General features: G+C 35.7%; 3 protein-coding genes and 1 long non-coding RNA gene across 4 annotated transcripts; all 4 read right to left on the bottom strand.

Moving 5' to 3' along the window:
- Positions 1-2,675: 2,675 nt before the first annotated feature.
- On the bottom strand, positions 2,676-7,776 carry LOC110375760 (uncharacterized). Its single transcript, XR_002429500.3, has 3 exons — positions 7,619-7,776; positions 5,975-7,165; positions 2,676-3,398 (listed from the first exon to the last, which is right to left on the bottom strand). It is a non-coding gene; the product is annotated as an uncharacterized LOC110375760 (long non-coding RNA).
- A 2,721-nt stretch (positions 7,777-10,497) lies between these two features.
- On the bottom strand, positions 10,498-12,783 carry LOC110375768 (uncharacterized). Its single transcript, XM_049838964.2, has 2 exons — positions 12,573-12,783; positions 10,498-11,757 (listed from the first exon to the last, which is right to left on the bottom strand). The coding sequence occupies exons 1-2, from the start codon at positions 12,598-12,600 to the stop codon at positions 11,423-11,425; spliced, it is 363 nt and encodes a 120-aa protein (XP_049694921.2). The 5' UTR covers positions 12,601-12,783; the 3' UTR covers positions 10,498-11,422.
- A 971-nt stretch (positions 12,784-13,754) lies between these two features.
- LOC110375777 (merozoite surface protein 9) lies at positions 13,755-15,472 on the bottom strand. Its single transcript, XM_021334025.3, has 2 exons — positions 15,315-15,472; positions 13,755-14,600 (listed from the first exon to the last, which is right to left on the bottom strand). Exons 1-2 carry the CDS (start codon positions 15,319-15,321, stop codon positions 14,248-14,250), a joined length of 360 nt encoding a protein of 119 aa, XP_021189700.3. The 5' UTR covers positions 15,322-15,472; the 3' UTR covers positions 13,755-14,247.
- Positions 15,473-17,211: 1,739 nt separating this feature from the next.
- LOC110375776 (uncharacterized) lies at positions 17,212-18,849 on the bottom strand. Its single transcript, XM_021334024.3, has 2 exons — positions 18,681-18,849; positions 17,212-18,355 (listed from the first exon to the last, which is right to left on the bottom strand). Exons 1-2 carry the CDS (start codon positions 18,832-18,834, stop codon positions 17,880-17,882), a joined length of 630 nt encoding a protein of 209 aa, XP_021189699.3. The 5' UTR covers positions 18,835-18,849; the 3' UTR covers positions 17,212-17,879.
- Positions 18,850-19,935: the final 1,086 nt, after the last annotated feature.

Here is a 19,935-nt window from a genome sequence, read left to right as displayed (position 1 = left end):
ACCCAAGTATTTATATGTATCGTTTGCGGAGAGTGATCTCAGATTTATGGAATCTGAGAGTTGTACTCCCTCAGATTCCACAATTCCCCCTCGCTTTACATGCATGACTGCACATTTGTCCACACCGAACTCCATCCTGATGCAACTACTGAAATTTTCAGTGATCTTCAGTAGCTTCATCAGCTGCAGTTCTGTAGTGGCAAACAGTTTTAGATCATCCATATAAAGCAAATGGGATATAACCTGACCCCCTCTCCGCAAAGGATAGCCCAGCCCCGAACCCTCTAGCAATATGCTCAAAGGGTTCAAGGCCAGGCAAAACCAAAGTGGACTCAAACTGTCACCCTGGAATATTCCCCGCTCGATCTTAATAGGATCGCCGGTCCCTTCAATTTGTCTACATCCTGGATAGTGAAGAACCGTTCTCCATTGCTCCATACATGACGCAAGAAAGGCGCGTAGAGTTGTATTTATTTTATACAACTCCAGTACCCTCCTAAGCCATGTATGGGGGACCGAGTCGTAGGCCTTCTTATAGTCTATCCAACATGTCGACATTATTTATTTATTATTAAGAGGTTATCAAATGGAATTTATACAACCTACATTTCATGATAAGAATATTTGATCTAGGTTCCAACTTCCATATTGAAATCTAAAACTATATAAAAAAAATTTGAAAAAAATAAAATCATTTTCTAAAACACTAAAAAGAAAGAAAAAACTAAATAAAATAAAAATAGCTGCATCCTCTAGACACCGATTTCTTATTTTTTTTATTTTCAGTTATAAGTGTATAGTTCTCATTATACACATTAGTGGAAAGTTCTCATGAATATGAATAAAATAAGTTCAATCGACTTTCTTTCCTCTCCATCATCAGGTCAGCTCCATAATTTCACTGCTTTATAGTGTTACAAGACATAGGTACATCTAACTATCAAGTTGTAACCCCATGTTGCCCTTGATTTCTCAAGGTTTTCATCATCAGATCCTGGACCTGATGTCAATGGGATCATTTGGGAAGTTTGAAAAATTCAACAATAACATTTCAAACATGTTGGTAACAAATATAAAAAACAATCATCTGAACTGAGAACCTGCTTTTTTGGGAAGTCGGTTGAAAATTATTTGTAGCTATCGAAACCAACAACTATATATATATATAAATGAAACCCGCTTTCCGTTGTCACGACATAACATGAAAACGGCTTGACCGATTTGGCTGAAAATTAGTAATAAATATCTTACGACTATTTCATAGGTACCTTAATTATAGAAAAAACCAATGATGAGTTAAAAAGTCGTGTAAATAAAATGTGATTGGAGTATAATGATATAAGTGTCTCCTGTCATTTCATAACTTTACGAATATTAATTTAAAAATAATTTTGCCATGTTTGCTATTAATCTGAAACATATAAAATCACCTCTAATGGCAATCGAATAAAGTGTGTACTCACTCAAAATATCACCAAAAAAAAAGCTAGGCAGATGATCTGCCTACTTCTATACTGTTTAAATCATAATTAGAAGAATGTAAAGGGTGTAATGAAACGACAGTAATCTTTTTGCCACATCAAGGGCCATGCAGTAACAACAGTTTATTCAGTACACAGCTGAAACAGATAACATCAACGATAAAATGTTATGTCCATTTACATATTATATATAATGTTTTAAAAATACTTCCACAAAAATATAATGTAACTAAACATTTCAAACTTTTGCTTAAATAAAGGTTTACAGATTTTTATAATAATTCGTTCTAAATTTGTATCCATTTGATTTGAATTAAAAGAAACGAACAAAAACTATTCAACGGAATGTTAGTATTACTTTTTACATTACTGAATACCTAAAGTCATCTGTGATATCATAATCAATTAAAATTTTCAAAGTCTCAGTTTAAAATCAGATATGTCATATATGAGAGAACCAAGTTTCATTTCTTAAGACATATGTTATAGTGAGACAGTTATAGTTAAATCTTAATGAGTAATGTGTAGATATGAATAAATTTGTTCTATTTGCATGAAAATTGCAGGTACATCAGACGGACATTATTAAATGTCTTGTATCAATAGAAAAAGAAATCATTGTGAACATTTATTCTACTTACAGAGTAAATACTTAACTAACCCTTTAGTACATTAGTGGTGTAAACAACACACAAAATATTCATAAAGGGACATTGACGGTTTATTTTCGTTAGTATAAACTAATTAACATTAGTTAAAATCGACTAATCAGTCTTAGGGGCAGGTGAAACTGCTACCAGTTACACGACAAACTTAGCGGTTTGAATAAACATAACATTGCTTAACAATAACTTACATTTTTGTGACTGAGATCATTGATCAGCCCTTCGAAAGTTTACACTAAAGGCGGGAAATCTGTGATACTATGTAGTTTGACATATATTACCTTAACTCTTTACTTTACCTTTAACCTCAAATTGTAGAAACATCTTAGTGCTCATAAAAAAAATATTTTTTAACACGAATAAAGTTTTGTATTTACATTACTTTTTTTTATTTACATTACTTGCATGCAAATCAATAAAAAGTATCAACAATAACAATATACCTATAGTTAAAATTTTACTAACAGCTCGCAAAAATATAAATATAGTACTATATACTTATAGTATAGTACTATATACTATATACTTAATAAAAGAAACTAAAACATACTCGCTCACATAAAAACTGTAAACAACGTTAATAAACCAAAAAATATACCTTAGAACTAACAAAACTGCGATAAATACTGCTTGGTGAGCACTTTTATCATACCTAGTTTGAGTAAAAAAATATAAAATTTGTAAAAACAAAAACACAAAATACACAGCAATATAAACTAATGATTGGGGCCCGTTGTTACCGTACTGCACACTTTTACTCTGCAAACTTTTATAGTTCGTGATCATAAATAAGTATGAAAATGAATTGTAGTTCACGCACCTTCATTGGAATCCATATATTCTAGGAAAAGAAATGGTCGACTGTTTAGTCTGCAGTGTGTGGGTCTTCTCTTTTCGGCACAGCAGCACACACCAAGGCCATATCAATTTCCATTGGATTGATTGCATTTTTCTTGTTGATGTTCAGGTTTAAAACGTTTTGATTTGTTTTGATTCAGGTTGTTTTTGAGTCTTTTTGGCCTATTAGTTTTGTAGGTGGTCTTAAGACCGTGGGTGATCCAGCAGGTATTCCACATGTGCATGAGACGCGGATCGATGCACTTGACTGGCTCCTTGTCGCAGCAATACTTGACGCAGGTTTTACAGTTGCAGTACACTGTCGTGACAATCACCTCAAAGGGCAACATCTCCTTCCTTGCGTTCTCGCTTGAACGCATCGCACTGACCTTAGGAACTCGCGATCACCACTGATCTGTAAAACGAAATGTCGTTATATGAGTTAGCTGGCAAATTATAAAATATAAAACCCAGGATATGTTCAGCGCAGAGAGTGTAGCCACTAACCTAAGCCAACAGTGAAAGAATAATTTCAATCGGCTCAGTAGTACACAAACTAATATTCAAAAACTAATAAATTCAAAAGACTATGACGAATAACATAGTGAACATAAAAACGACGAATATGACGTTGCTGGTTATGAAGTTTGCTTAAAATAGGAATACAACACATTCATAAAATATAATAATAAAAAAGCGGGTATTTGTATATTCCCTCGCGTAGCGCGTAGGTAGGATTAAGATATGTTTTTGCCATAAACAAAAATAGAATAGAACAGACACTTATGTAGGCATTTGACTAAAAATAAATTATCTAGTTATGACTTTTAATTTAAAAACTCAGATTAAAAGTAAAATACTTCTAGCCGAAAATGTAAATACAGTAGTAACAATTTATTGTTAGACAATTGAATCTTTAGTAACTTTGTAAACCAAACACTTAGCTGTCTTAATTTAATGGTCAGTCCTTTTTGTGTCTTGTATATATTTATAGTAATGTAAAAGGTAACACATAAACATACATGCTCCCATCATAACTTGAATTTTTGAAAAAAAAAATCTCAAATTCGATTATGTTTAGTCGATAATTATCTAGTCATTTTACAAAAAAAAAAACTTACCAAGATGATTTAACAATTATTATGTAACAATTTTAGGGATTATTAATTTAGGGATCTTGCTTCAAAGATAATTTACTTTTTAATAACAGTAAATTTTTAACACAGGCAATAGAATTCTAAGAACGGTGCCGAATGTCAAGCGCCGTTCTTAGAATTCTTTTGTCTGTGGCTTTGTCTACAAACTTATTAAAATTGATCTTTAAAGCATTACCTGACGGTCCGAAATAAAAGGTCGCGATTGTAGTTAATCAGATACCTACACAAAGCTTTATACAACGTTATTTTTTGTTTGTGCGAAACCTGAATATAGTTTGTTCAGAATCAGTAACTGAATCGATTCCAATAGTTTTTACACCATGTTATATTTTTTCCCAAAATTATCTAAAAAACTTTGAATGTTGGACACCACAAATAGGCATGTATTCTCGCACAACGGCGGTCACGGCGAGTTCATAGCGGGCGCGAGCGCACAGTGCTATCGCGTTGCGCGGCATGCGGCATGCGCGCGGCATGCACGGCATGCGCGGCGTTTTGCGGTGATTATGTATTTTTACGGACAGTCCCGTAACTTAACAAGCTTATAACTTAGTGATTTTTCATGATACGGTTTTGAAACTTCGTACATAGATTCTTTACATAAAAATACTAGATAGGTGTATCAGGTTTCGCATAAACAAAAAATAACGTTGTATACAACCTCATCATCAAATCCATCGAGATGATGAGGTACTTACTTGTTGTAAAGATATATGATAAGAAAATAAAGAACCTTTATGCTACATTTTCTTATAGATGCCTAGTGTTTCGTACATTTACCAGTGCCATCTTATTCTGATAAAAGTCTAATGCTAGTAGCCCTATTTCTTTGATCTGAGGCTAGTAGAATCTGAATATTTCCACATGTTTTGGTAAAGATGTTTTAAATACGGCACACTATATGTACAGGTAAAAATTCAGAAAGTTCTAAGGAATTCGGGAAAAATACAGATAAATTTGTTTAAATGCGTACTTTTCTTGTAATAATTTCTTATTTATCAATGAGATTTATTGACTTTGAATATGGCGTCTAGCCAATTTAGATACCATGTGATCAAAAAAATGTCAGTAAACCATAAATTTGACAATTAAGACAAATAAATATGTTAAACGTCATTAATCAATTTAATGACGGTTATTGACGTAGGTAAAATGATTAATGACGTTTCACATGTTTGGCACAGCCCGCAAATATTATTTATCCTACCGTCATGATGTTTTTTGTTGGGTGTTGCAATCTCAAGTGTATCATATTTTTGTGTTTTACAGCCAAACAAAGCCAAATTAATTGGATAATTGAAAACGGTTTTAATTATTGTTCCCCATTTTGTACAATGGTGTACAAAGAGTGGGCCGGAGCTCCATATAATTTGAAACATCTCCTTTTATGAAATAATTATTCACGAGAACACTAAAATTCAGAATAGCACCAGTACATAAACACAAACACTATAATTATAACGGAATTATATCAGAATTAATTTATGTTTTATGAATTTCTTACTGTAGGAGGGCTGTTTCGCGGAGTATTTTTATCACTTGAAGTCGCCGTTTCAGCGAGCAAATTGTCAACAAAAAGTCGTTCTTTCATAAAGGGCTGGCTTCTTTCACTCAACAGGTTGCTTCTAGACAAAATTCTTGCTGAAATGTTTATTCTTAATAACATGATCACAGCCAAATAAAGCCTTGGGTGGCTGATAAAGACACTAGAATATTATTTGTTCATTGATTCACTAAGTATTTGTGCGCAAGTGCAAATTATTTCCTTCTTCCACTGATCAGGTCCCGTAAATATATACTAGACATAAACAAGCTCACGTCAATAACTACTCACCTATTTAGTTTGTAATTATTTACATCGTATCAGGGATGTAGGCTAGACGAAAAGGATGGACAAATGGCGTCCACCACAGCCTTTACACCCACACGAAATATCTATCGATTCTGGAGCTATTGCCTACATGCCTGCTGACTGAGAGCATAGCTATAGCTCTGTTTGTTTCACATACAGCTAACACTGTACCACGAGACGAAATCTATCACTCAGATATATCTATCAGAGATATCTATTGTAGTGAGACAAAGACGTCTGCGTTGTACTAATTGAGACTGTATACTTACTTTTGTCTTTCTTTCAGTACCTACCGGTTTAGATGCCATTAGGTAAGGTAAATAAAAACACAGTGATTTTGAAGAGTTTTATTACGATAACATTTAGTAAATGAGCTTAATAGTCTTAAATGACATACGTTATAGAAATATACAACAAATTAATCTTTATAAAACGTTAAAAAAAGTGTATCAAATGTAAAAGATTGGGGTTAAAATTGCACAGTCTTTGAGGATCGGACAGGATGCAGTCTTAAGGAACACAAAAGAAAAACGTAGTCATAGTGATGGATGATTTTAGAATGATGTTCTACGATGATGTTTTTTCTAATGACAATAAAATTACAATGTAGCCATAAGAACAAGTCAAAGTCAGACAAATGTGCCTAGATTAATTGGTTCACAACTGTATCGTATCACTATTGAATTTGTGCGTTACTAACTTACATATTTTGTTGCAAATGTTAAGTTTAAGATCAAAATTTCACGGTTTTTGATTAGATTTTCAAAATCTTAATTCAGAATTACGTTTTTGATATGGTTTAATTTGATATGAAGTTTTACCAACATTGCCTTACAATTTTAAAAAGTCACAACCAACATAATACGACGAATAAGATGGAATATAAAAAGCAACATTTATAAACGGTTGAGTCAGTCAAAAGAGTCGCCAAAAGAGGTTATTCTTTCTTGGTTTTAGAATCATTCTTGATGGTTTCTTGTTTTTGCGTCTCGTCCTTATGTTTGATGATTTGAGGAACAGCCTCGGAATCTTCATCCCTATCATGCGGTGATATCATGGCCACCAGCACATGGAAGTTGGCTCTTTTCTCCCCCTTCTTCCCCTTGGTTTTCTTCTCCATATCTTTCTCCTTCGTCTCTTTCTCCTTCTTTTTTGCTTGCGCCAGGTTCATCTCTGGAATGAGAATTAAGGCATGGTTAAACCTAATTGTTAGGCTACGGAGTTGTCTGTCAGTTCTTCCCCATGAGGCCTACTTTTTGCAATTAGCTTGAAGTTTCGAAAGGGTTGTAATAGGCCTACCTAGATGAAATGAAATAAAAAAAAATGGTTTTGACTTTGATGATTGAAACCGAGAAATGAAACACTTAAAGGGTCAGATGCTAAAGTTCATTTGTTTTGTTTATGTCTTTGTTGTAAACACAAGGAGCTCTGACACAAGTTGCTCAGAATTGTATAGGTCAAAAAATTCAGTCAAAATTATTTAGCTCAAAAGATGGAACATAGACCTAGTCAAAGACTCCAAAAAAGCGATGATGTACCATTACGGTTTACTAGGGATTTTTTATCTTTAAGCATTTAATACTACATTAATGACAAAAAATAGTGATAGTTAAATATTTTGCTTACCTTATTTCACTCTTAAAATCCGTTTAATTAGCCAAGTGTATGCTGAGTTCAGTTGGCTACACCGACTGCCGCGAAGCTCGCCAAAAAACACCTTGTTATTGATTTGTGGGCGGAGCGCTTGGCTAGTGCAGACCCTATGTTAATTCTACAATCAGTGTGGCATACATTAAAAACTGCCTGACTCGATAATACTAAATGATGTGCCAGATGTGGCTGTTGTACCTTCTACTGGTATATTATTTATACTTGGTTAGAAGTACTGGTCACTCTTTCTGAGCTTTTAGCGATCGTTTGTTGGATGGATCCCTTGAATTGAGCACTACCTCTGGTCGTGGGGCGCAGGGGGTTGAGAGAAAGACCATGTTCGGATACCGGATATATTTCGCGTAAACCCCCAGATCGAACCGTCCACTCATACCAGCGCGCAGTAACTGTCCGTGCCCCGCATACCTCACGCTCTCACACGACTTTGCTTACCTTGCACTCTGCCATGCATACTTAAAAGTGCCCCTACGAGCTGCTTAACAGATCTTTTTCTGAATCTAATTCAGTACACCAGTGCATAGGCTACTTTTTTTCTGGATGTGGTAACAAGTTCCTTTGAAACGCGGAAGGAACAGCATGTTATCAGTATTTTATGAAAGTTTAGGGATACAAAAGTTCAACAGCTGTAACTTTTTATCAAAATAAGTAATCCAAACTTTGGTTTAATTACTTGATTTGATAGGCTTAAGATACCCATGGATGTAAGAAAAAAATATTTGTGATTAAATAAAACATTTATAAGTCAATGCTTTTTTCACATTTACAGAATCCTTAGGCAGAAAAATGAAATCCATATTTTTTACTACTGGTAATATTCGCTTTATGCTAATTTACACAGGTAGGTGGCCAAAACCGGAACTAAATGTTCTGAAGTGTCTCTGGCCGTGTGTGATAAACATATGTTTTTGTTTGAAGCGCCCCCTTCAACTGCATTAATATTTTGGTCATCCTGGTTGGCAAGTTTGACCCATCAAGTTTTGGCAGTGGGTAAATCGGAATATAAAATTTGGTAATGAGTGTTTAAAACATTTTTGGATTTATCACTGACTATAAAAATATTTATAAAACATTTTAAAACAAAACAGGAGTATAGTAACATCAGAAACTTGTTCTTATTTAATTTTGATCTGCTGATTGTAATCCCCAATTTTCTATAAAATTCTTAAAAAGTATATTATGAATAATGCTGAATTTTAACGAAGGATGTCTCATAAAAGATTACCCAAGTACATTCAGGGTTGGCAATAAACACGTCACAGTCCTTGTATATTCACCCTAAAACCAGAGGTCCTGTCGAAATCACCTTAATATTGTTCAACAACCCCCCGCATTTCCGGTGTGGCAGCACTTTCTACGCAGGAAAATTATATACATAATGCGAAATCCTATAGTACCTATAGTTTGGAAGCTTCCCGAATGTTCCAGAAGGTACCGTGACTCGCGAACACCAATCACTGTGCACTGACGTCAATATAAACGATCGTGATTTGTTGATATAAATAGTAACGATGCAAAATCATTACTTCCCTTACACATAGATATACAGGACACATGCGCGAATTTTCACTGAAAGCCCGAATTTCGTGGAGTGACCATCTCAGTGCTGTATTATTTAAATCTGAAGAAAATTCTTGAAAATTCTTGCTTTTTGTCGTCGGATTGACTGCTGGAGAGTGCAGAGCTATCAGATCTTCAGCCTTCGTTAACTTTCTCCGGGATCACCGTGTTCCTCCTGAGAGAGCTTCAACATCACCGGCCCTTTGTCTCGTCTGCCCTTCACGACATCTGAGTGGACGGAGTGGTGAGGCCGCCCGAGGACCGCCGCGGTTCTTCGTGACTGCCGACTGGTTCAGCGAGTTCGAAACAAAGCGCACCTGTGGAGTCTTCGAAATTCCGGCCCCGAACAAAGAAACCAGATCAGCTCTTCATTCTGTTCAAGAATATAGAACTCTTGTGCTCTTGTGGTGTTGTGCGACAGTGATTGAACTATACTTCTAATATTGTGTTGACTCTGTCATCTTCTGTCATTTTGATGTAAACCAACGTAGGCTTAGCCGAACTCTATTGTTTTTGCAGTCAGTGATTGGTCAGGATGGTGTTCCTACTGGACCGCGTTATTGAGTACTTCACTGCCAATCCTCAGGATGTGCAGACACTCATCGTTATTCTGATCATCCTGATAGTATTCCTCGGTTTGGATTACCTCCTCCAGATGATCTTGAGCTCCAAGATTATCATCTACTTTAACACCCTGAGCGAGGATTACTGAACCAGGCTCAGCTTCAACTGATGATTCTTCGAATTGTCAAATTTATGTGTTTGATGTTTGTGTCGTATCTTCGGTCTTTTAGAGGAGTTTTATTGAGCTTATATCTATTCAATTAGAAATTTGAGAAAAATATATTGTATCAAATCCATTACCTATCTTCGAATATCGCCATGATGTACCTACTGAGTGTGATCCTTTTTGTTTTAATAGTTGAATATTACTGTATTTATTACTTGTTTAAACATTATTAAAATGTCTATCTATTGCTCTAAGATGTTAAAATATTCTTGACAGTTTTGAAATATATCTTGATGTGATGTGAATCAGTCGTTTTATTGTTTTGATACACACTACAGATTGTTAAGAAACACCCATTTATTGTCTTACTTTTACCAGATTTGATTTACTGACACAATACACTATTAGAGGTGTCTCCTTCTATACAGTTGTTAACAACAAACCATTGTTTTACTTTGACCAGATTTTATTTATTTACTCAACACACCACAGGTCTCTCATCCCGTTGTCAACAACCAACCATTGAGAATCAGTAAAATCAGCCATGTAGAATTCAAAATCCTTTATTGATTGATATAAAAATTACATCATTGTCGTACAATTATGAGAATAAAAAGTGTTCACAGTAACATGCAAAGTTTTCCTTATCCGAACATTTATCTTACTCAAATAATCAGTAGGTAAAAAATGTTATTGAACAAACAATAACAACACAAACACTTCGTTTTCTTAAAATTAATATACCCGTAAACAAATCACTGTGCATTGAATACAGTCCACTGAATATTTTTAAAACACTTACGTAATAAACACTAAATAACATAATTGTGAAATACCTTAAAAAAGTGAATCACCATTAAAAATACAGTAAAACTTATTCACAGCATTCTCGTTATTAAAACCACAAATTGCTTTTCCTCAAGTACAAATATTGCCTACACTAATGGCAAAAATTACTTAAATCTTAAATGAGTATAAGTATATAAAATTCGGTAAAAATCTTAATCCTAATTGCGTTATGCTCAGAAATCCCCTGATTGTCAAAATACACCCAAAATATTTTTTAAATACCCAATAAATGCCGCATGGACATTACTTTTATTGAAATCAATCGTTTTACTGACACTACATATATCATATTAGAGGAGCAAATCTTAATTCGGTTTTGTCAATTTTTTACCATGAGTTCTTCTTTTTAAAAGGTTCCTTTCAAGATAGTTTATTATAAAACACGTAGCTTATTATACCTGCAGTGAGATATATTATATATTTCAGTAGGTTCTTATGAAAATAATATCAGCCCCATTAGTAAAAACTATACATAATCCCATTCAGTACTTAAAAACTGAGTACATAAACGCGACCCTTACGTTACTAGTTCTTATTAAAAGTAGTGTAAATACGAGTATAGAAAAAGACAAGAACCACAATACATCATCTTGCCTGTGACACCAAAAAAGTTAGAAAATTCTTTAAATCTTACGGCGTTTTGCCTTTGGCTCGTCCTCATTGGCACTCGGCCCTGAGACTGCAGTCTGCGTCTTGCTGGCTTTTACCAGTCCCTGATATATCCAGTAAGTGAACCTCATGTCGATGAGGTAAGGATCAATGCACTTGATGGGCTTGGAGTAGCAGCAGAATTTGAGGCAGTCCTTGCAGGCGCAGTAAAGTGAGGTCTGGATGACGTCACTGCGGTAGCTGAAGGCATCGTCCTGGATAGCATCGGTTCTGTTCATGTGCTTCATCGCGTACTCCTGGGTACGGATCCTTCGGTTCACGTTGTCCTGGTGCGTTATGGTGCCCATTGCTGGAATTAGATGATTGGACATGTTAGCAATTATCATATACATATATGAAATTAGCTTCCGCCCGCGGCTCGCATGGTGTGTTGATAAAAAGTATCCTACATTCATTCTAGTACCACCAAGAATATGTGTACAAAGTTTCTTGATGATCAGTTAAGTAGTTTTTGCGTGAAAGCATAGCAAACAAACGGACATTCGCAGTTATGATATTTGCAGGATAACACAAGAATGTAATTGTTTGTCAAGAAGTCGTAGTGGCCTAATGGGTCAAGAGCCAACCTCTCAAGCATGACTGTGTGTGGGTTCGATTCTAGGCCAGGCAAGTACCAATGCAACTTTTCTAAGTTTCTATGAACTTTCTGAGTATATCTTGGACAACAAAGACTGTGTTACAGAGGGCCCGTTAAACTGTAGGTCCCGGCTGACAACTAACATCATTGGCAGTCGTTAGAGAAGCCATAATTCTGACACCAGTCTTAGCACGGGATATTGGGTTGCCTGGGTAACTGGGTTTAGGAGGTCAAATAGGCAGTCGCTCCTTTTAAAGCACTGGTACTCAGCTGCATCCGGTCAGACTGGAAGCCGACACTAACATAGTTGGGAAGAAGGCTTAGGAGATGGTGATGGAAATGTTAGTAACATGAATGTTGTCACCTAATACTTTCATTCTTGAAGATTAACTATAATTTGAGGCTCATCACATCCAACTCTAATCACCATTCTCATTTAACATACATGTTCACTGAAATCTTAATTGATTAAGAAACTTATATTTTTATGATTCAAAATCTAAAAGTAACTTTCAAACTTTAATTACCTACTAATGTCAAGTGAAATATTAACATTATTAATCTGCACACAGAAACTCAACGGGTCACTTTAGTAGAACAATAATAGAAATTTCAATTTAAAACTTATTTTTTTAATGGAACTGAAACTATGATTCCCCTATCTCAGTCACAATCAACTACACGAACACTAATTTGCTTTCAATCATATTGCAATTAACGTTCACGCTACACCACTCTCAATACTGATTAGTTGATCAAGGGACATTAGCACTGCCGAGACAGTAATACTCAAAACTTGATCAAAAGACTAAACAAGTATACTTACTGAATGAATACGCTGAACGTTTCACTTTTTAATCTAGACACGAGTTAATTTTTAAGTAAAAAATACTTTCTAAAAACTCAGTAAAGAAGAGAGGAGCGATCACTAAATCACAGCGTTTTGAAATTCTTATTGATTGATGCACACACTTTGTGCGCAAGTGCAATTCAGCTCAGCTAGACTGGAAGCCGACACACCCATCTCCAAGTACTCCTCAACATACCTATATACTGGACACAGAGTTTCCAATGGCTAATAGACAAAAAACTGAACTTTGCCATGAAAGTAGCTTCAACATCTCCTTACTTGGCTATAACTCAAAATGATCAGCTTCTAAATTCATTTTCCAGTACTTACTTTCCCTTTGTTTTCATTACCAATCAGTAATTTGAAGATTGCAATAATGTCCTGTCTGTTCATACTGTGGTCACTGATAAGAATGACACCATAAGCTGTCTCACATTTATCCCAACATTACATCATACTTTTGACCAATTAGATTGCAAGAAAACCTTGAGATTTTGGCATAAAGGCATCGCATACTTACTTGTATATATATTAATACTTACTTACAAGTAACTGCTGCCACCAATTATGTACGTCTATTAGGGTTACATTTTCTGTTCATTGAAATTAACGAAGATAAAAGTTTTTACTTTCAACATAACTCAAGTAGGTAAAGCGAGCTAGCCATGATTTCATAATAAGCAGGATAGCTTATTTGCACTTGAGTCTGTCACTTGCACTAATGATTAGTGCATGCAGGGGCATACCACCCGCTTGTCATGTGACAATGAATGCTCACCTACTTACGCAAGTTTGTTTATGTATCCCTACACCCTGCTCGCCACCCTTGGGAAAGGTTAGAAAATATAAAATAAAACCATGCGAGTATCGCCTTTTTTATTAAAAAAATTAGGGTCTAGGGCGACTAGAAAACATTAGATAACAAACACCAAAAAAGTTTTTTTTCTAAAAAAATATCAAGGTTATCTTAAAGTATAATAAATACAAGTAAGTAGTCCATTTTACACCCTGTAAGGTTGTTGAGATAATACTTAAAATTAATTCTAAAATACTTAAGAATAAGAAAAGCTATGTACTTGATATGTTCAAATTAATTCGATTTTTGACTTGAATTTTGTTAGTTGAGCAAATGACGACGTAGTCGAGAATGTGTACAATCATTCTTTGAAAAGATGAAACAACTTGAGAGTTAGATAGCAATGATAGCAGAAAGGTCAATTAATTACAATCTGAAATAATTATGAATTGCTTGCCAAAGTGTTAGTAAACAAAGAAATATAACGATATGGAAGAGGCGTACTCTGCGAGACAACATTTAAGAATACACACACGCACACACACATCGATATTATTTAGGGCGATCCGTGTTTCTTGCCTCTCTTTGAGGACTTTTTCTCCTTCCTCTCCTTTTCCTTCCTATCTTTTTCCTTTCTCTCCTTTTCCTTCCTCTCCTTTTCTTTCTTCTCCTTTTCCTTCTTATCTTTATCCTTCTCCTTCCTCTCCTTCTTCTCCTTCTTGTCCTTCGGCGGGATAGGGATATCGGTGTCCTTGCAGACCGCAGCAATGAGGATGCTGTGAGTCTCCGGCACGTAGGTGGCCGCCACGCACAGAGCTACTGCGTATTTCTGTTTTATCTTTCTCTGTCCCTCGTCCAGGACCCCCTGCTCCACTATCACGTCGTACTGCTCCACACCCTCCGCGTTATCTGGAATCACATTACATTTTGGATAAGTTATTTGAAAATTCACCACTTTTCAGTACTGAAAAAATGAAGAGACTCATAATGTAAAGATTTTTGTTGTTAATTATAATTGACTGGGTATTTATTTCAATAGCACTGTTTCAGGGGAATTTCGCCAAACTTTCAAAATTGAATTGTAAAATATTCTAAATCGAGTATCAAAGTCAATTGAGGACCCAAATATTTGGGAATTCGGAAATAATATTTAATATTAATTAATATTTTCGCAAAAGAGGCGTGGTCGCCATCTTAGGTTCCGCCATGTTACGAGTATATGAACAAAGAACTGAAAATCGCACTTGGCGTGTACTGCGAGGCCGCGCTTTCGAAGCACATTGTACTATAGTATTAGGTATCACTTCATCACTTTAAACAGAATCCTTCGCCGTAAGAAAACCTCGCCGCGGCAGTTTTACAGTTTGAGGCAGGGCATCCTAATCATACAATATAGTTCTTTGTTAGGCAAAAGTACTTATTTTGGTACAATAGCTGGCCTAATCCCAAACGACACGTACATATTCATGTAATGCTCATCTACTTTAAAGTTTCGCGTTTTACCCCACTCGCAAGGGCAATATAAAATGATGGCTGAGATGGCTCGGGCATATTTTTACAAGTTAATCGAAAAACTAACAATTTATGCACAGCTGTATTAAAAAAGACACAATAAGTACTTACCGGACATTTTTCGGTGGTTTTCTGCGAAATTAACAGCAAATGGACACCAAAAGCCGGGAGCTGGTCAGAATCGCCCTCGGAGACAACGCCTTCTAAAATTAATTTATTGATTTTGTCCGTTCCTGAACCGCGCAGTTGCAGTAGGTACGGAGTTATGCATATACTACTGTTGTACGTAGATTTAAATACTAAGGAAGGTTGCCACTGACAAAATAATGACTACAATAGCTGGTAATGGATTGTTAGCTTAATGCAACATTGATATGAAAAGTTTAGAAAATACCGCGTGAATTGGGTTGGTAGGTTTGTTTTGGGGACTTTTTAAAGACGAACATCTGAAAATTAATAAGAATAGTTAGTATAGGCATTTAACTGTATCCTGCAAAAACGGACGCTGTGTTCACACGTAGAAGTTCAGTTTTGCAGGAAGGCCGGTCCCGCAAAACTGGACTACCGTGTGAAAAGGCTGATCCTGTTTTTTAACTATTGCTACGCTACTGATCAGGCGAAATGACGTGAAACTTTGCTAGTCTATTGGTAGGTATTATTGGCGTCGTTGGCAGCGAAATAGAAGATTCTGGGTTCATCCTATCGTGACACAACGCTCGACTTTAGGTATTTTTGTAAGTCACTTTCCCGCAAAATACAGTATCCGGCAAAAAACCGCACGCAGGAAACCGTGTGAACACTGATATAGAAATATATGTGTCATTAACCGGGATTCCGCCTTTTACTGGACGAACGATCCAGTTTCAAGTGACAGAACCGAATTGCACAAATCGAAGGGAACAGCATTTTGCAGGCATGCGGTTTGCTCGTGTGAAACTAGCATATAATATCTTTTGCGATCAAACGGGATCCTGCAGAAAACAGGATCCTGCAAAAAACTGGACTGCCGTGTGTCTTCGTGTTACACAAGGCTTGATTTGTCGGTGATTCCTGTGATGTGAACATTTTGGCTGTCATTAAGGATACCTAATGACCTAAAATCCTAAATTAATGAATTATTTTGCATTTGTTTTGCTATATTACATTTTTTTCTTAAGTATTTCACCGCGATTCGAGTGTCAAATTAGAAGTTTAGGCATATAGATTTAGGCCTGGCATGTTGTATTAGAAACTTTTTTCTGTGGGAAGTCTGGTCTGATCTTTGTCATGGCGAGCTATAGTGTCTCGTCTTGGCAACCCTTTACATGAAAATGTTTTTGTGGGATTTAATTTATTTTTGTAACTTGCTAAATTCCACGTTTCCTGAGTATACTGAGTTATATTTATAACAATTTTATAAGGAACCGATAAAAAGAGGGAATGTTCATATATTTTTTGGATAACGATGAAAAAATAACATTTTTTTTAAAATATCAAATGTCATCTGTACCTACATAGTTATATTATTTTATTGATTTGTGAGATAATGTAGATATACTGCTATAATAGCGATAGTTTTCTCAAATCCAAAGATCTCAGGAAAACCGAAATCAATCAGAGCTTAATTTAAAGGATGGAGGCTGATTTACTTGAAATCCTAAAATACGTTTATTATTACTTATAACAAGGACCCCATCAATTTTCAGACTTCTAGCACCAAAATTTGTCTCATACAAATTGTAACCCTCTAATTTAACGGGTTGATGTCAAAAGTTCAATGTTTTATATTTTTGTAATCTCTGTATTGACATAGCTAATGTTAGCACACACCAAATTTCAGGTTTCTATAATTTCATTGACCATAATATTTATGATGATCATCATTTACGAAATTGGGGTATTTTAAATGTCAATGAAATCTAATGTGTAAGAACTACTTAATTGAAACTTGAGAGTTTTATAAAGCGTACTATTAATATTGTATTCTGGAGACAATATACCGAGATGGAATAAAACGACAATTTTTTCATCAATTTTTTCAACATTTAATTCACAAAGGAGTAACACAATAGTAAAAAAATAAACAGTGTAAGTTTAACAATCAATACAAAGATAGAAAATAGTCCAAAATCTTTAAAGTAATATTAATAAACCTAATTCTCCTTTTAGTAATACAATCCTGATTTAAGTTTAAGCAGTATAAAATTTGGCATCACAATTTCTTATCTAATGTTAAATTATAACAGGTACTTTAAAAATAAGCTCGTTTTTGTATTAATCAATAGTTAAAGTTAGGCCGAAAAACCGATGTACAAAAACTTTGTTTAAAATATATCCAGAATTAGAGAATTAATAGTGAAATTTTGGACCTGAAGTTTATCATTAAAGCTTCTTCTAAAGTAAACTATACTAACCGTTTGACGGTAATACTATAATCAATAAAAACTACTTTTTTTTTGTAAACGAAACTACTCAAAAATAATTAAACAAAATGTACACAATGAATTAATTTGACATAAGTAGGTGAGGGAACATTTAAAGCGTATAACTACTTCATAGAATCACGGCGCTACTTTTATAATAATTATATGACGTACCTAATAAGCTGTAAACAATATTTCACTTGAAGTCTAATGCTGCAGTCACACTTTAAATAATAGCCGTAGGGGCACGCCACATTTGCAATGAGTACACAGCTTAACGGTGTATCGCATTGACTATCTTGTCCAAGTCGTTCGGGTCGTATGTCTCTGACTCGGACATGTCGGCGTCATCCTGCGGGTCGTCGTCCTCGAGGTAGGCCTCCAACCCCAGGTCTTCGTCTTCGTCTGCTGCGGGTTTCTCCTCTTCAGCGTTACCATCCATGCGATCGATCTCCCGCTGCCACGCGGCCTTGCGACGAGCGTTCAGAAAGCCGAGGTAACTGTACTTCTCGGGAGGCTCGTCGTAAAATTCCTCCATACTCGTGTCCGGACGTGGGACAACAGGTCTTGTGACAACAGGTCTTCCTTTACCGAACTGCGTCTCGCAGAGTCTGCACGAACAGAAGATGGTGCGATCATACGCCATGCAATCTTCAAAAACCGATTCAACCCACTCGACCAGGTTGGGGCGCAGATCTCCGAAGGGACGGTCTATCGGCGGCTCGTCACCACCACCAGCAGTCGACATTTCTGGAAAAATAATTTCATCATAAGAAAGTAATTACTACTAACTGAACCCACTGGAGGCTTCGCTGGAGGCTTCAGCGGTATATCCAACGTACAGTCAGACCCATTCACGTTTATCGTACCTACATGATCAACATCTCCCGAGCCTTTTCTATCGGCTCTAGTCTAGCCGGATATCTTACTTAATAGTAGGTGTATCTACTCCACTGATTTTAGCATTGTTACACTGATGCGTTAATTAATGTTCATGATCTTGGGAAACCTTAATCACCTTAATCAGTAATACTTAATTCGAAGTTAAATTATAAGCTATGTGACTGTGCCTTACCGTGCTGGCTATGAGTCCACTCGTAGACAAAGAGATAGGTTCCTTCCACTTTGAGGGACGAGGGGACAGCGCGTCTGGCGGCAGCTGCAACTGGCGTCGGACTGGCTGGGGCTCCCACTTTGCAACATATTGATTGATGGTCGTAAACCTTCATTGCGCAAGTGCAATTATTTTTGTTTACTGTGACCTATTTTACCTGTGGACCTAGATTTTGGCCGGGGCTCAGATGAGTCGGCACTATTTCCTTTGTTTCAAAATCCTTTGTTCTATAATTTGATTCGAAAACTAATTTTGTAGCCTAAAATCAATATAAACTTCTAAATTTGGCAGTTTTATGATATGCTTACCAAAAAATATCGTCCTAATCATAATGTAAAAACCTTTATATACTTAATCAGCATGAGACATTCACAATTACGCATCTAACAAAGTCACAGATGTTTACAAAGACTAAAACTACTACTAATCTTGCTTACCTTACAATACGACTTGATATTTTATAATCAAATCACAAAACCAAAAAGGTTAGGTATATGTATTATCAGTGTCAAACATCATCACATGAAATGAATTACTTTTGCACACAACGCTGTTGATTAGCCGTCAGACTACCTAACGTCAACAAAAGTTGCACCAAAGTGATATGAAGAGATGGTAGACGAAAAAGTTAAAGGTCACGCAAGATCCAATAAAACTTTTCCAAGTTTGTATGTACTTCTTAAGTATATCTTAAACGCCAAATGACTGATTAAAGGCGAAGGAAAACATCTCGAGGAAATCAGCTTGCGTGGGGATCACCGCTCAATCCTTCTGTGTGAGAGGCCTTTGCTGCCAGTGGGACAATTCAAAGGATGATGATGAAAATAAATAATTCAAGATCTTTTTCACAATAAACATTTATTTCGACAAAAAATATGACGTTAATTCGTTAATATCTCACAAGTGTATGCATCAAATACATTCATTATCAATATTCTACAACCTTAAAAGTACTAGGAGTAGTAAATGGACAGGTACAGGAATATCGTATCTAAAACCATAAAAATCCAGAAGAATGGTGAATTTTGTACACAACGATATGACTATTGTATGTTAGTTAACATATGACACTTTCTACTCATATTTTAAGTGTGAAAGTTTGTGGTCGAACTGTTAGTTAGTAGTAAAACATTATATAATAACATATAGGCTTATTTCTTCTGATCTGGGTCCAGGAAATGGAAGTTGGTGCCTTAAGAATAGGATGAAATCGCTG

This window comes from Helicoverpa armigera, chromosome 1 (genome assembly GCF_030705265.1).
Source record: "Helicoverpa armigera isolate CAAS_96S chromosome 1, ASM3070526v1, whole genome shotgun sequence".
Taxonomy (NCBI): domain Eukaryota; kingdom Metazoa; phylum Arthropoda; class Insecta; order Lepidoptera; family Noctuidae; genus Helicoverpa; species Helicoverpa armigera.
The sequence above is the reverse complement of the archived record's forward strand: the minus strand, read 5'-3'. Positions and strand labels throughout refer to the sequence as shown.